Below are 14,706 nucleotides of genomic sequence, written 5' to 3'. Positions count from 1 at the left end.
AGAGTGTAAAAATAAATAAATCTAACCTTTCTTGGTATTTGGGAAATGCTTTGTCTCTATCATCAATCTTCAAGGACTAATAAATAAATATAAATATCTTCAAAGGGACTCCTGTTTGTTGACCAGGTGCTGAATTGTAATAGGTGAATAAAATTTGTAAGTTTTCTAATTCAGAGGAGGGAAAAATAAACAGTAGTACAAAAAATATTGTATTGATGAAATCAGTGATATGCTCTATGTGTAAGAGTACTTGATTAAAAGCTCATGAACCGTGTGAGCTTATACTTATACTTTGAATCTGATTTCCTGATGTCAGAATGCTAATCATCTAATGACACTAATTTGCTAATTACAATCACTAAATCATTTTTAAACTGTAGCAAATCTGTATTTGACTGATTAGCCTTATTGATTGTCTAGCCAACAATATAATAAGAAAAAAGAAGGACTACACCCCTTTGGGAGAGAGGGGGGACATGTTTAGTAAAATATAGTGTACTGAGGATTTCAAAACTATTGAATTTATATCGGACGACTCATATTTTAAGCTTAGTAAATCAAAATTAAAAAAAATTAGAGCTGTCCAAACTTCATCCAATGGCTTTAATATGCCAACAGTAAGATATCTTCACCGTAATAAATCAAGATTTCAATTTTGTTAAGAGTTTATGTAGATTTCCATTTTTCTTTGTGTCTATTTGGTGTGTGCCTTCTCAGCCTCCCCAACCATACCTCGTAAGTTGCGTTGGATTAATCTAACTGATGATGTAGTACTTTTAACAGTTAGATTAATCTAACACCAAAGGTGCGGCTGGAGAGATCCTTAGAGGATTGATTCTTTTAACTGTCGCATTCTCAACAAGAAAACAAACCTTCATTTTGTGTAATTTTGAGCATTGACATAAGGGATAGAGAGCTTACTTGAACAGGGCTGCACAAATCTCACATCTAGTCCTTCTTCCTTCAGAAAAAGTTCAGCTCAGTGTATCCATGGGAATATGGCAAAAGTTCCTCCACCTGGATTCTCGACCGAGAACAGCTCATACTTTTCTTCAATTTTCCATGATTTGACATAACCTCAGCCCAAAATATGCCATAAACCGGTCTATGATCCGAAAACCTTGATTCCCCGCGGACGTAAGATAATTGATGTAGGCCTTCTCCATACCATAAAATACGGTCACACCTATATTTACATTGTCATAAGTTGCAATATTTCAACATAAAGTAGCCTTTTTTTACTACTAAATTCCTATTGCTTATGGTTAAGTGACTGATGATCTTACCAAGCAGGTGTTCGCCTCTTCTCCTTCGAGTGCTTGTCGTCTCCAGAATACCTATCTGAATTGGTTGAATACTTATATGTTGGAGGGAAATAGATCTTCCCTTCATTCCATCCCACAAACGCACGACCTCTCTTTTGCTCTATTCTCAACTGTCAGTAATAATGTCGATATATGTAAGTACTCATTCATATTGATTGATTTTATTTTACAAGAATTTAGTTGAAAGGTAAAACAGAAAGAAAAAAAGAAAAGAAAATGGAAGCAGTACATTTTAATGATTGCTTAGGCCTCAAAATACGTTTCAACTATACTTTGTAGTAAAATCTAATTGTTATTTTATTCTTTCTTACATAAAAAGTCTCATTTTAATGATTGCTTTAGGCCTGCCTCAAAATACGTTGAGTCGGCCTTGGAAGTAGTTATATAATAAGGCTAAAAAGTGCACCTGGTCATTCTCTAACAATGCTCTCCAGTTTTGCATCTCAACAAGTGCCTTGGCAGAACGGTAGGAGAGGGCTATTCGATAATTTAAATCTCCGAGCCATATAATTCGACTGAATAAAACGAATTCAAAATTAGGACATGGATACGACAATGATATATTAAGAAACGCAATGGGGGTCTCAAGTACATAGACATGTTAAAAGTATTAGTCATATTAATGTATGCCAATAAATTCTTACTCATGCTCAAGGATTGTCTCTGGAGACTTCTCATTGTCAGAACCATGAACACGCGGAAACCTTGTCTTTTTAAGAATCTCCATTACATCGGAATTTCTTCTTAGTTCATCACCCTCTTTCTGTCCTGAGGTTAAGTGGCTACAAATGAAGCAGAAGCTCGTTTCATGCAGCGACATGCTAATTGAGATGGAACCCTGCAAATACAATAGAATCAGTAATTAACATTTTTCGCTATGAATATTTTTCAAAGGAAAAATTAAAAAAGAAAAGGATAATTATATTATATCATGGTTGATTTAAAATTTACCTTATTTCCAAGATAACCCATCAATCCTCTACCAACACATGAAACTTTCATGTTTTTAACATGATCCTTCAATTCACCTCTCACCCAAATGGTAAGAAAGATTCCCACCATTTGCTTACTTGCAACAAGGCAGTACCTTGAGCGTCCCGGCATGCCATATCCATCTTCTCCCGAGGTACCAGGCCCACCATAAGACATCGGTGAAAACAAGACTGGACTTGGAGAATCTCCGAGGCCGTTGTCATCATCAGATGAACCCCATCTTGAATAGTCACTTGGTCTAGAGTAGTCACTTGCCCTTGAATAGTCACTAGGCCTATAACCCCATCTAAAACTCGGATCGAAGTCACTTTTCCTGTTACCGAAAATCACACGATCACAAACACTGAATCTTCGGTCTAGTCGCGGTTGCACAGTCGAAGGATCATTGTCCATTCCCCAACTGCTAGAAGTTGTTTGGAAGGATCGCCGATGGAAGAATGATGAATTCTTCTGCCTAGCCGATCCTTCAAAATCTGCATTCAATTCTACCATCGGCTGAGGAATAGGAGAAGGTGTGTAGTATCCGTTGCCTCCACTAGTACCAGGAAGATTGTTTAAAGTCTTTCCAATGAGAGCCAGCCATTTTTTCGCAGGACCGTTGTCTTCTGCCCCTAAGATATTACCAGCATTCAATGGAACTATCTCTTGAAATCTGTAATACAAAGACATAAATGTGTTCTTAGTGCATGTTTGGAGACTCATATAGTCACAGTGTCACCTGAGACGGACCGAAGCTTGGATTTTTTGCTTCAGTAAAGCCACGCACAAAGTGCGTAGGGACGCAAGAAATATGAACGCAGTGCACAAAAAAAAAAAAGCACTTAGAACAAATAGTACTATGTTTGCTTTAAAAAAAGATGTCAACAAGAATCAAATCCTACCCGAGAACATAAATATCTGCAGGCGGCGAGGCATGAAGCCAATCATCGATGCTCAAATTAGTTGGTGGAGATCTTCCAGCCACATTCCATGTAGCAGTAAAAATGCTACTCACATAGAAAAAGAGAAACACTCATGAGAAATTAAATATAGAAAAACAAGATTTGATTAAGATCGTAGAAGCAACATACCTATAGTTGTGGACATCTAAAACTCTAGGATGGTCAAGGTTCATTCTCCCTCGCCGGACCTGACTCGAGTTCCTGCTAAATTTCTCTGTACATCGTAATTAAGGATTATAAAGATTTTGTATCAATGTAAACACTTTTAAAAAAAAATAAGGATTTTCAATTGGTAAAGTGTGTACCTGTTTTGCTCTTTTTGATTGTGCATGGCTCTCTCTCAGACAAACTACTCCTGCTTCTGTATTCTAAGCCACCTCCTGAAGAAGGAAACAAGTTTCAATGCATCAGATTGAAATTCACAAAAAGCTGAAAAATTGAAAGATGGGAATGCCTTGTATTAGTGATTAAATTATGCTTTCACTTTGTGAAACAGAATCAGTGTACACAAAAATTGAGAGACACAGGTAACTAATTGAGTGTATTCAAACACAAAATCAACCAGAACTTAAAAAATGGCATTAGGTTTCATTTGTGTTTTTATTTGGTCCTATTTTGTAATTACCTAGGTACCTCCGAAACCAACCAAACTAGAATCATAGAAATTATACAACTTTTGAAGCTTGTGCATCTTGTTGCCTTTGATTTTGTTCATAGAAAGTGAAACTTCAAAGAAAATAAAATTACTAAAAGACACCAACCTCCAGAAGCAACAGCATCCCTTTGAATTTGATAAGAGACCTCAGTTTTGGCTTTGATGTTGAAGAATTTTCTGACCATTCTCTTTGACCATGAGACCTTCATTAATTAACCAAACAAACACACAAAACAATCAAAATGTTGAATTTAATTTCCCATTAGAAAAAGAAAAAAAAAGATATATAATTAATTAAGAAGTAAAAACCTTGGTTTTGTTGGTATTCTCATCTCTCATTGTTAATCTTCTACTTCATACAGGTCCTGAAGTATGAGTTATTATTTAATGTTAGAGTTTCCAATTGAAGGTACTCTGAAATGTTGTTGTGTGATTTTGCAGACACAGTGGTAAGGCAAGTCACCCTTATAAGTATTGAAAGAATGAATGTTTGGAATATGAAGTAGAAGAAGCAAAGAAAGAAAGAAAGAAAGGTTTGAATCGAAATGAAGTGAAGTAGAATGTGTGTGTGAGTGTTTGTGTATTCTCTCTCTCTCTCTCTTGGAAACATATAGCTCCTCTTTCTCTGTAACATAACACTAAACTATTCGATTTGAACGGAATAAAGCGCATTTAGTGAGACACAGAATCACATTTCATTGCTCATTGGACCATCAAATTATAAGCTAGAATTACTCTTTTAATTTTATAAATTTTTAATTATATTTATGAAATTGTAAAATATTAATTAAAATAACTTATATTTAAATTTTTATTATTAAATATTAGAAATTGTAATTATATCCCAAAAATGGTGGGACCGGATCTCTCTAATGAATAAAGCATCTAGTAAACTATGAACTATACAAAATTAAAAGGTGAAATATTTTAAATATTAAATATATAAATTAAAAGGTGTAGGTAAATTATTACACTTGAAAAAACATGAGGAAATTTGACCGGAAGAATCCATTCCAAAAAATGGTAGATTATGTAAACATAAAAATACAGACAGTCTATATGATATTATTTGTCTTTATCTATATCTATCATTTATTGTTCTAAGGTGACATGGTTACTTCATGGTGGAGTTTTACATTGTTAATGTTTTCAAATTATCAAATGTATATGTGTTTGGATATTTTTATTGGTCGGTCGAATTAACTTTTAAAAATAAGATTCAAGTTTATTTAACACGAAAAAACTTTTGAGAGTGAGATTTAAATGCAATCTGTTTATTTTTTAAATATGTGTTAAATTTATTTAAATGAAATTAAAATGTCAAAAGAGTTTGTTTGTATTATTTTCATAAATACATCGTTTTTAATTAGCATTTCAATTTTTTTTTCATCAAAGTCGTTGACTTCATTCATTAATCTGTCATCTTCTGGAGCTTCAGAATCGTTGGCTTGAGCTCGTGGTTTTAGGTGGGTGGAACTTCATGTGGATTCCAAGGTGGTGTCTAGCACCTTGAATTTTAGATCTTTTGGAAGTGTTAATGGACAATGGTTGCATATTGTTTTATTGCATTGTTCATTTGTTAGAGACGAACTGAGAGATGTATTATTCATATTGTGAAGTTAATTATTATGTGAATGTAATGACAAACTTGAGAGTAGTCCTTCAATGATTTTATATGAACAATGTCCGACTCATACATTAGACACGATGATAAATTTAATCATAATTAATTCATACAACTGTGAGATTATGAGTTTGAACTCGAGACAAAATATTCAACATAACACTATCGACATTTTTCAGTTAGGCTAAAACTTAAAGACTTCTCGTAAATGACACTATAATTGATAAAAATAAAAATAAAGTAACATTTCCCTTTACACATATATAATAGTCGTCAGTTCAATTTCTCCTATTGATGTATATTAAAAATAATTGATATTAGAAATTAATTTCTTAAAGCAATATTTGAAATTCGATTATAGAAGAAATAGAAAACAATGCTTAATTATTTCTCTTTTCAAAATAAAAGAAGTCGCTAAATATTTTTAAAATTAATTAAAATTGTGATTCAAATATCACACAATCATCTATCTAATCATTCATTTGATTTTTAAAATCTCAAATATATTAATTAAACACATAAATTTAGCCTTCTAAAATATTTCCTTCAAAACTATCCAAAATTCAACTCCTAAATGAATTTATAAAATTAGTATTTAGTGAATGCTTGAAGGGATATAAAAAGAAATGGTAACCTCAAATCAAGACAAGCTTTAAAGTCTCTGAACAAAAACAAAGGCTGTCCCTAGTCAGCAAAGTGAATAACAGTATAGTATAGCAATAGTAAGGTATCCAATAGCTCTATTCTTCTTCCGGTTTATGTCTTCCAATCAAAGCAAAAAGCACTTAAACAATGAAAAAAAGATAAAGTGGTGCTTGTTGTAGACATATAATGTTTTTTTTTTTGCCACATATATATCTCTATGTATATTTATTTATTTATTTATTTATTTTTCTTTCATTTTTTATATACAACTTTATTTTTCTTCTTGTTTTGTTGGTCAAGGAATGTTTGGAACACAAGTATACATATTCTATAATGGTTATGCTTGGGAAAAGAATGGATGTTTCCTTATTTTTGATATGTCAATGAATCCCTTCAAAAACTATCTTTTTTCTTGCATATATTTGTCATCTTTGTTAGTACTACACATTTTAGGGAGCAATGTGATGTTTGGTTCCATAGATTGGTGAATGGTTGTGATGCATGCATGCTACACTTTGGGGAGTTTATATGCCAATCAATTTCAAGGCCTTTTTTGGCATATACTATTTACCTAGTCTCATTGTCTTGTGGTGTTGGTACTTCAATCACTCGGAGTGGTTAGATGATAAAACTACTAAAGTATTTGGTTTAGGTTTTCATGAAAAATGAATTTTTTATTTAATTAAAAGATCTCAAAAAATTATTTAATAAAAAGCTTTTTTATATTTTAATATTTTTAAAATTAAAATATATAAATCTTATTTAAATTTAATATTGTCTTAACAATATTAGATCAATTGATTTTATTATCAATTGAAATAAAAATATTACATAACATCAATTGTATTAATTTAATGAATGAATATATATAATATATTTTAAAAAACTCATTAAAATTTGTTTTAATCCTCTACATGTATTGGACGGACCCGACAATCACTATGTTGACTACTTTTAACTCATAGAAGCCACCGCAAATGTTGCACCAATGTTTAAGACATTATAAAAACAACAAAAAAATAGATTTTTTTAAGAAATGATAAATTAAATATGAGTTTTAACAACTAAAAATTTAAAAAATCATATTTAATTAATTAATTTATTTTAAAAGTTCTAAATTTTTGCAAGGTAGTCGGTAAACACATCCTAAACATTGCTTAAAAAAATTCAAAAGATATACAATAATTTATTTAAATTCAAAGACAAAAAATGGATACAAAAAAATTTTAAGGAACTAAAACTTGACAAATTTTTTTATAAAAACTAAAAATAAAAAATAAATTGAGATTTTATAATGACTAAAAACTTATTTAACTTTAAATAATATATAAGTTACAAGACTTATATAATGTCTTCAAATTTTGAAGAAAAAAAAGCGACATTCAATCTACTTATATAATTGTTTTTAACTCAATATGATAATCTTTTGCGTTTTCCTTGTGATACAATAGTGATATATGAATATGAGTCAATGGGTTGACTAAGATGGCCATCTTCTAATGTTGTAAATTTTCTTGAAAATAGTAGTGAAACAAAACCATAACCAAATGCATGGATAATTATTAATATGTCATATGTAACTAAGAGTCTCGTAATATTGATGAAAATTTTATGTTAATAATCCTTAGTTAATTTAATTTTATGCATTGGGATTTAGGAGAGAGTTCCTTTCCCATCGATATTAAATAGTGAGTCTCATGCGCCGTCCATGCTACTTGCCTTTGAATTCCTCGAGCATTCAACATCTCAAAATGAACTAAATATTCCAAAAGTAAAACAAATTAACTTTTGGCTTTGGTTAATGGTTAGCAAGTTTGAACTTTGAACTCCCCCATTTGACCGCAATAACATCACTAATTATTCTTCAAGGAATTATTTTATTTTATTTTTCCCTAAAAAAAGGGGATTTTTTTTAATTGAAATTGGGTTTTGTTTTTTCCTAATGATTATTGTTGGGTCTTACTAGTAAGTATACTTGATTATCAACACTGGTTTTAATATGATTAAGTGACTAAATACATTTTATTGACGGCGCAATACTGCAATTGGAAGCATTTTTCTAAATAAAAAATAAAATAAAATAAAAGAAAGACATTCCATCGCACAATCCCACCCTCCAAAAGAAATTCTTAGAGGCTCTCCACTAATTAGTGTCTACTTGCATTAGCTCTCCTATTTGGGAATATTGGGATTTTTGTTAACATTTTTGTATCAGAATTAAGTTGGTTGAAGTAATTGATCGTACACATTCACGCAGTAAGTTATTATGTGACTATTTGATCGAAATTAGACCGTTTAAATTTTTATTTTTTAAAATAATCAAAAATTATTTAAAATTAAGACAATTTGATCGAGATTGAAGGGTTACACGATGAATAGATGCACCAAATCCAAATTCCTCTGTGTCAATTACCAAATGGAGAATATTGTGGCTTTTTCTAAGGCATTGTGTTGTGTCAAAATAAATTAGCTATAAAAAAATAGGTAACGTGAGACCTGAAACATTAGCTGAGGTCAAAGGTTTAGCTATTTATAACTAACAACCATTGAATTTGAATTTCTGAATTTCAGCAATTGGTGCAAGAACAGTGATAGTGGTAGGAAAGGGACCAAAAAATGGGTCTAATCAAATCAGTGGGAATGTATAGTAGTGGATGAAATAAATGCATGAAAGTAACATGGTTGAAGGAAGTAAGATTAAAGCACAAAAATGGGCATGACCAATTAATTAGAACCCATTTTGCCTTATGAAATTTTCAAAGACATGCGTAATGAGTAGACTTCCATATTTTTTTATAGAATTAATGTTATCTTATTAGCATAGCATAATCTTGTCATAATAGAAAATTTGTTGTACAAAAAGAAAATTGTATAAAATTTACATTAAAGCATTAGTATAGCCTTATAAAAGTTTAAAATTGGTTATTGGATTTAAAATATATTATTATAACTATTAATGAATAGGGAATTTGACAACATGGTTACGTTTTTGGGTCTTTGAAATGATTAGAGGCAACGAGGAATAAAAAGTTATTTTGAATAGTCCAAATACTTGTAAAGGGGAGAATTGTAGCAAAGACTAAAGAGATTTGGGCCACATATGGTAATTGCAAATATCTAAATTAATAAAGCAAAAAATAAAATGGACCCACGATTTTGCAAAGTCTTCATCTAATTGTCTTCCATATTTGGGTATTGACAACCTACAAGATATAGCATCTTCATCGGTGGTATCTAATTAAGCATAACCAACGTTTTCGGATTCAATAAGAATATGATGAAAAAGGGATATTTTGATGCGATTTTCTTTAACGTAACATTGATTGAGAGACAAACTTTTGAAATATTTTTTCTCAATAAATACTTGATTAGGTGGTATTAGAGTATGTAACTTTACTTAGTAGATGCGAGGAGTTGCATAGATGTTGATCATCTCCATCGAAAATCTTTTATTCTTGCTATTTATTTATCTTTCTTATCAATTTTTTTTTCCTTTTATATTTTTAATTTTTTTTTTAAATTAATGAGAGAAATGGAGAGGTGGAGAGAATAAAGATGGTTTTTAGTGGAGGATCCACGTTAATTTAGTTAAAATATTTGATTTTAGGTCATCTAAAAAATCTTCTAAGACTAATATGATAGTTATTTAAACAACTACAAATAATATGTTTTTATTATTAATATTATATTAGATAAAAATAATAATAGACTGGCTAAGCTTTTAATTGATTAAAACATTATTAATTAATGTTATATTAGATTGTATACATTGTATTAAACCATAGACTTATATTTTTTTATACATTCAAACGAGTTATCATAAAATATAATTTAAACAATTCACTCTTTTTGGTTTCAAATATAAAAAGTAAAAAATATATTTTGTAATATAGAAGAAGACGCTCAAAATTTGATCTAAATTATAAGGTTAAAGTAGACTCAATCAAACTATAGTTATATAAAATATTTCGTTTAATAATATTTTTTTTGAATCTCACTCATATTTTTAAATGATTAGAATGATTGATTAGTTTATTTAAAAATCTATTTTTTGTTAAATTTTTCAGATAAGATATTAGACTTATATTTTAATACATTATTTTTTTATTAAATATTTTAATAGACTAATAGATCAATAAAATTAAGTTCGATTTAAAATAAACTATAAAAAATTAAAATTAAAACTACTACTATTAAGAGAAATATAAACATACATATAGAAATGGATAAGACAAGTTAAATTTTATAAAATTTGATTCTAATTTATAAATATTATATATTTTTTAATATTTAATATAACATTTTAAAAAATATAACCTTGTGTCATTCTTCCTTCGATTTTATACATAAAATCTAAAGCCATAAATAACTTTTTAAGAAAAGTTGTTCATTTAATTTATTTAAAGCACTTAGAGCTGGCCTTTTGCTAAACCTAGTCATAGTTGGTAAAGCAATACTACTCTACTAGTTAGCTAAGAGCACTTTAAAAGAAGCTACTACCATTAGAAAACAATTAAATCCAATCCGTAATATTATCGATCGATCGAGTGGTATCAAGGGGAACAATTAATGTTGGTTTATTCAACGCAAAGATGATGAATATTATGAATCTTGTGCAATATTTTTCACGTAAAGATTGAATCAACCACCAAACGATATTTTGCACATCTCTTGTTATATTATATAGGCTAAATTATATATGTGGTCCTTTAACTTAATTTCAGGTAACGTTTTAGTCATTTATCTTTTTTTTTTTTTTCTTCTCGATTTAGTCCTTTATTCCTAAAAATATTAAATAAAGTATGAAAATATGAGTTTATTTGAAGATTTGCATTACGAATTTGATGAAATTTGTATTATATTGAAGAATATAATTAATTTTATGAGTTTTGATTGAATTTTTTTTTGAATTTTTGTATAAAAAAGGATATCATTGTTGAAATTTTAAAACATAAAATATCAAATTGTCACTTAAAATTAAAATAAAGGATTAAGTCGAGAAAAAAAAAGATAAATGACTAAAACGTTATCTGAAATTAAGTTAAAGGACCACAAATGTAATTTAGCCTATTATATATAATATATGTAAAATAATTTGAAAATAATAAAACTATACTCATTATTCATCAAGAATAAAAGAAAATGACATTTTTCTAATGGGCGTTAAGTGTAACTATAAGATTAGAGTACTAATTAAGATATAGTATTGATGGTGAATACGATTGGGTCTTGATTGCTTGAAAAACACTAACCACAATTGAACAAATAATTGTACAACATTAAATGGTTCAAACTTGGGACCATATGTGCCTTCATAACTGACCAACACATGTAGGTGTTTTGTAATTGCAATCTTAATCATAATTAATTCCCGTCTTTCAGCCAATATTTTTTTTTAAATATAAACTACTACCTTAGTCTCTTTTAAGTAAGAATGATTATTTTTAGTAATGTGTATTTTCTTTTCAAAATTATTTTTCATTTATTAGGAGAAAAAATTAGTTAATCTTTTATTTCTATTCACTTAATTAAAAATATTTTTGTGAAAAGACTATTTTGAGAGACTTATAAAAAAAATATTATTTTAGAGAATTCTTTATATAAGGACGGAATAGTATCAAAGGTTAAATAGTAGTTTTGTTTAATTAAAAAGGATAGTTTTGTTAAGAAGAAAAAGAAATAGAAGGAAAACTATTGAATTAACTTTACATTTAATCCAAATTAAATAGATATATAATCTACATTAGTACTAATTAATTAATAAATAAGTGCAATGAATCAAAATTAAATAAGTGTAGTGTTCTATGCGTAACCAAGTTTTTTAGTATAATAGAGTTGTTATAGAAAATCCAAGTCTAGATATTAGATATTAGTAATAGTCACAAAATTCTCAAATTAGATCTTCCCAAAATTAATATGCATTTTTACACATATCCAAAAAATAAAAGTCATAAAAAACCAAAAAGAAGTGCAAGAAGATCTGCTTCTTGCTTTTACTTTTGTCTACCTAAATAATCCAGGGTAAAAATTTCGAGGCAGTCAATGGGAGCAGCAATTGATTCTTGTAGTTTGATTCTTTCTTGCTTTTTTCTACTTTGTGTGTGAGAGAGAGAGAGAGAAACTATATTTTGTATTTGTGTCTAACCTTTTTCTTCTTTTCCTAATGGAATGGATTTTGGGTTTGGTGTACTTTGTTTAGTTAATTTTCAAAATATGACAAACCTCTCCTCACACATCACTATCTTTTGCATTAAAGAGGAAGACATTCACACAAGCAAATTGTACAAGAGAGTATACCCTCTGACAAAGACATCTCACTTGTTTATTAAGTTTATTTAATGTTATAGAAACGATCTATCTCTTGTATTTTATATTTTTTAATCATAGAAGTGCTAGTATGATTAAATTCTTGTTTGTTTCTTGGCAGCCATAGAAATTTATATTACACAAGGGGAAAATGTTTGTCATAACTAGGACAACACGGTTGGGCTAAGATGTGTAGCACTTGATTAAAAGAGTAGTTCAGTTTGTGTGTCATACTCCCAAATCCCAATGTTGGTGAAGTATTCACCCATAATTGTATCATTATGATGGAGCAATTCCTATATGCACATTTGAATACATGATTTAGACAAACAAAATAAAATATAAAATTAAATAATTAAATAATATATAATTTTAAAATGATTAAATGATACGTATATATTTGTGTCTGAGTGACCAAATAATGTGACTATACAATAATTATTTATAATGATATGCTTGATCTATCAATTTATGTTGTCTTTAAATTTTTTGTTCCAACAAGATATTTTTTAAGTAATTGTTCCGGCAAGAGTTAGTGAGTGTTTGTTTTCATGGTACAATGAAAGTAACCGTGTGACCACATAGAATGTATTCCTTCCATCTTACAATAAATATTTTTTAAAAATTTATTTTTATATACATTTAACAAATCTAATAATTAAAAAAATAGACAATTTATTATATCAAACGATTCATTTTAATTATTAATATGATATTTATTATTATTAATACAAAGTATAATAGTATTTTAAAAATTATACATATAATAATTGTTAAAATATAATATAAAAAAATAATTAAAATTACATTAAAAAGACAAACATTTTTATTAAAATGATACTCTTCTATAACAGAGAACGTACAAAATATAGTTTCACAATATGTCGGTGCAATTGACATTGGGATGCGAGATTGACCAAATCGATGCTAATGGCTTAAATTTTATGTAATCGTCTGGCTCCATATATTTTGTGCAGCTCTTCTAAAATAGGGTAAAAATGTGTTGCTTTTGGGTAAAAAAATCATAAAGGCATTATTGGGCCACAGTACAATGGTAGGTGTAGTTCAACAACCCAATAACTCAAATCACACTTGCCATAGAGTTGCATGAAGTTTTGTTGTTTAGGCATTTTGTGGGTGCAAGTACAAAATGTAGGTGACTAGGTAATTATACATTCAACTAACTCAACTTGTGGGAAAAAAGAAAAACTATTTTTGGAGGTACAAAACATAATCAAACACGCACTAGCTGATTGGTACTCTCTCAAATAGACTGGACAAGTTCATCATCGAGTTTTCAACCGTTTATGGGCCTGAGACGGGTCAATCAACATGTTTTGGATGGCCCAAAATAAAAGACAAAGTAACCCAAATCAAATAAAGCGGGTGGGCCACAAACAAAAGCCCGAATCAAATAAGTATCATTTTCACACTCCTTTTGGAAATATATGTATGAAGAAAACCTCATTTCTATACTGTTTGGATGTGTATTTCTAGACAATAATACAATTTGGATGTTGGATATAATTGATATGTACCATATTGGTGTAGATAAAAGTCTTACGGATTCATCCAATTATACTCATTGTTTTTTATGTTTTTTTTCTCTTTTTTTCTGCCTTTTTTTTTTTATATTTTCAAAAGCCTCCAACTGACACCTCTAGATTAATTTGGAGGTGTTTTTTTTGTCAACATACATATTTGGATTGGTCTATTCGGAGGTATTGAGGTGGAAAAATAAATTATCATCTTTTTTATGCATTCAAAATACCGCAAAAGCTGCAATGTTGTGTGGTAATTTGTATTTGGATTATATAATTTTATGTTTGGGTCTTTCTTTTCTCACCTCTTAATGTTCTCAAATACACGTTTGAATTGGTCAATTCGAACTTCTAAAATGCATCTCTAAACTAGCCGATTTGCATAAATTTTGGAGACTTTGGAGAAGATTTAAGAGTGAAAAAAATAAGTTTTCTTGATGTTTTTGACATGCATTGGTATTTTGTTGAAAAAATAATCTTACTTAGCTTGGCAATGAAATATAAGACCTATAGTCTTCTACTAATGTTCAAAACTAGTTTATGTTTAACCAAGAACCAAATAGAATTTTGATCACATTTCCATCATTTTAGTTTTTTAAACCAGCTTTCAAATCTTATCAGCACATCTAAAATATAATGGATTGATAGAAGTAACAAAGATAAAAGACAACAGAAA

General features: G+C 29.2%; 1 protein-coding gene across 2 annotated transcripts in view; it reads right to left on the bottom strand.

Annotated features, from left to right (window-relative positions):
• Positions 1-4,591, bottom strand: part of LOC101491413 (type IV inositol polyphosphate 5-phosphatase 7) — a 5,427-nt gene extending 836 nt beyond the window's left edge. For both annotated transcript variants that reach the window (XM_004511331.4, XM_073364676.1), the window contains exons 1-11: positions 4,224-4,591; positions 4,021-4,117; positions 3,565-3,639; positions 3,389-3,473; positions 3,200-3,304; positions 2,277-2,970; positions 1,970-2,163; positions 1,732-1,840; positions 1,287-1,435; positions 922-1,186; positions 27-129 (exon numbers count right to left, since the gene is read on the bottom strand). In XM_004511331.4, coding sequence (XP_004511388.1) covers positions 964-1,186; positions 1,287-1,435; positions 1,732-1,840; positions 1,970-2,163; positions 2,277-2,970; positions 3,200-3,304; positions 3,389-3,473; positions 3,565-3,639; positions 4,021-4,117; positions 4,224-4,253 — 1,761 coding nt within the window. In that variant the 5' untranslated portion in view covers positions 4,254-4,591 and the 3' untranslated portion in view covers positions 27-129; positions 922-963. The remainder of the gene's footprint in view (positions 1-26; positions 130-921; positions 1,187-1,286; positions 1,436-1,731; positions 1,841-1,969; positions 2,164-2,276; positions 2,971-3,199; positions 3,305-3,388; positions 3,474-3,564; positions 3,640-4,020; positions 4,118-4,223) is intronic.
• Positions 4,592-14,706: the final 10,115 nt, after the last annotated feature.

The sequence above is a fragment of the Cicer arietinum genome, chromosome 8 (assembly GCF_000331145.2).
Source record: "Cicer arietinum cultivar CDC Frontier isolate Library 1 chromosome 8, Cicar.CDCFrontier_v2.0, whole genome shotgun sequence".
Taxonomy (NCBI): domain Eukaryota; kingdom Viridiplantae; phylum Streptophyta; class Magnoliopsida; order Fabales; family Fabaceae; genus Cicer; species Cicer arietinum.
The sequence above is the reverse complement of the archived record's forward strand: the minus strand, read 5'-3'. Positions and strand labels throughout refer to the sequence as shown.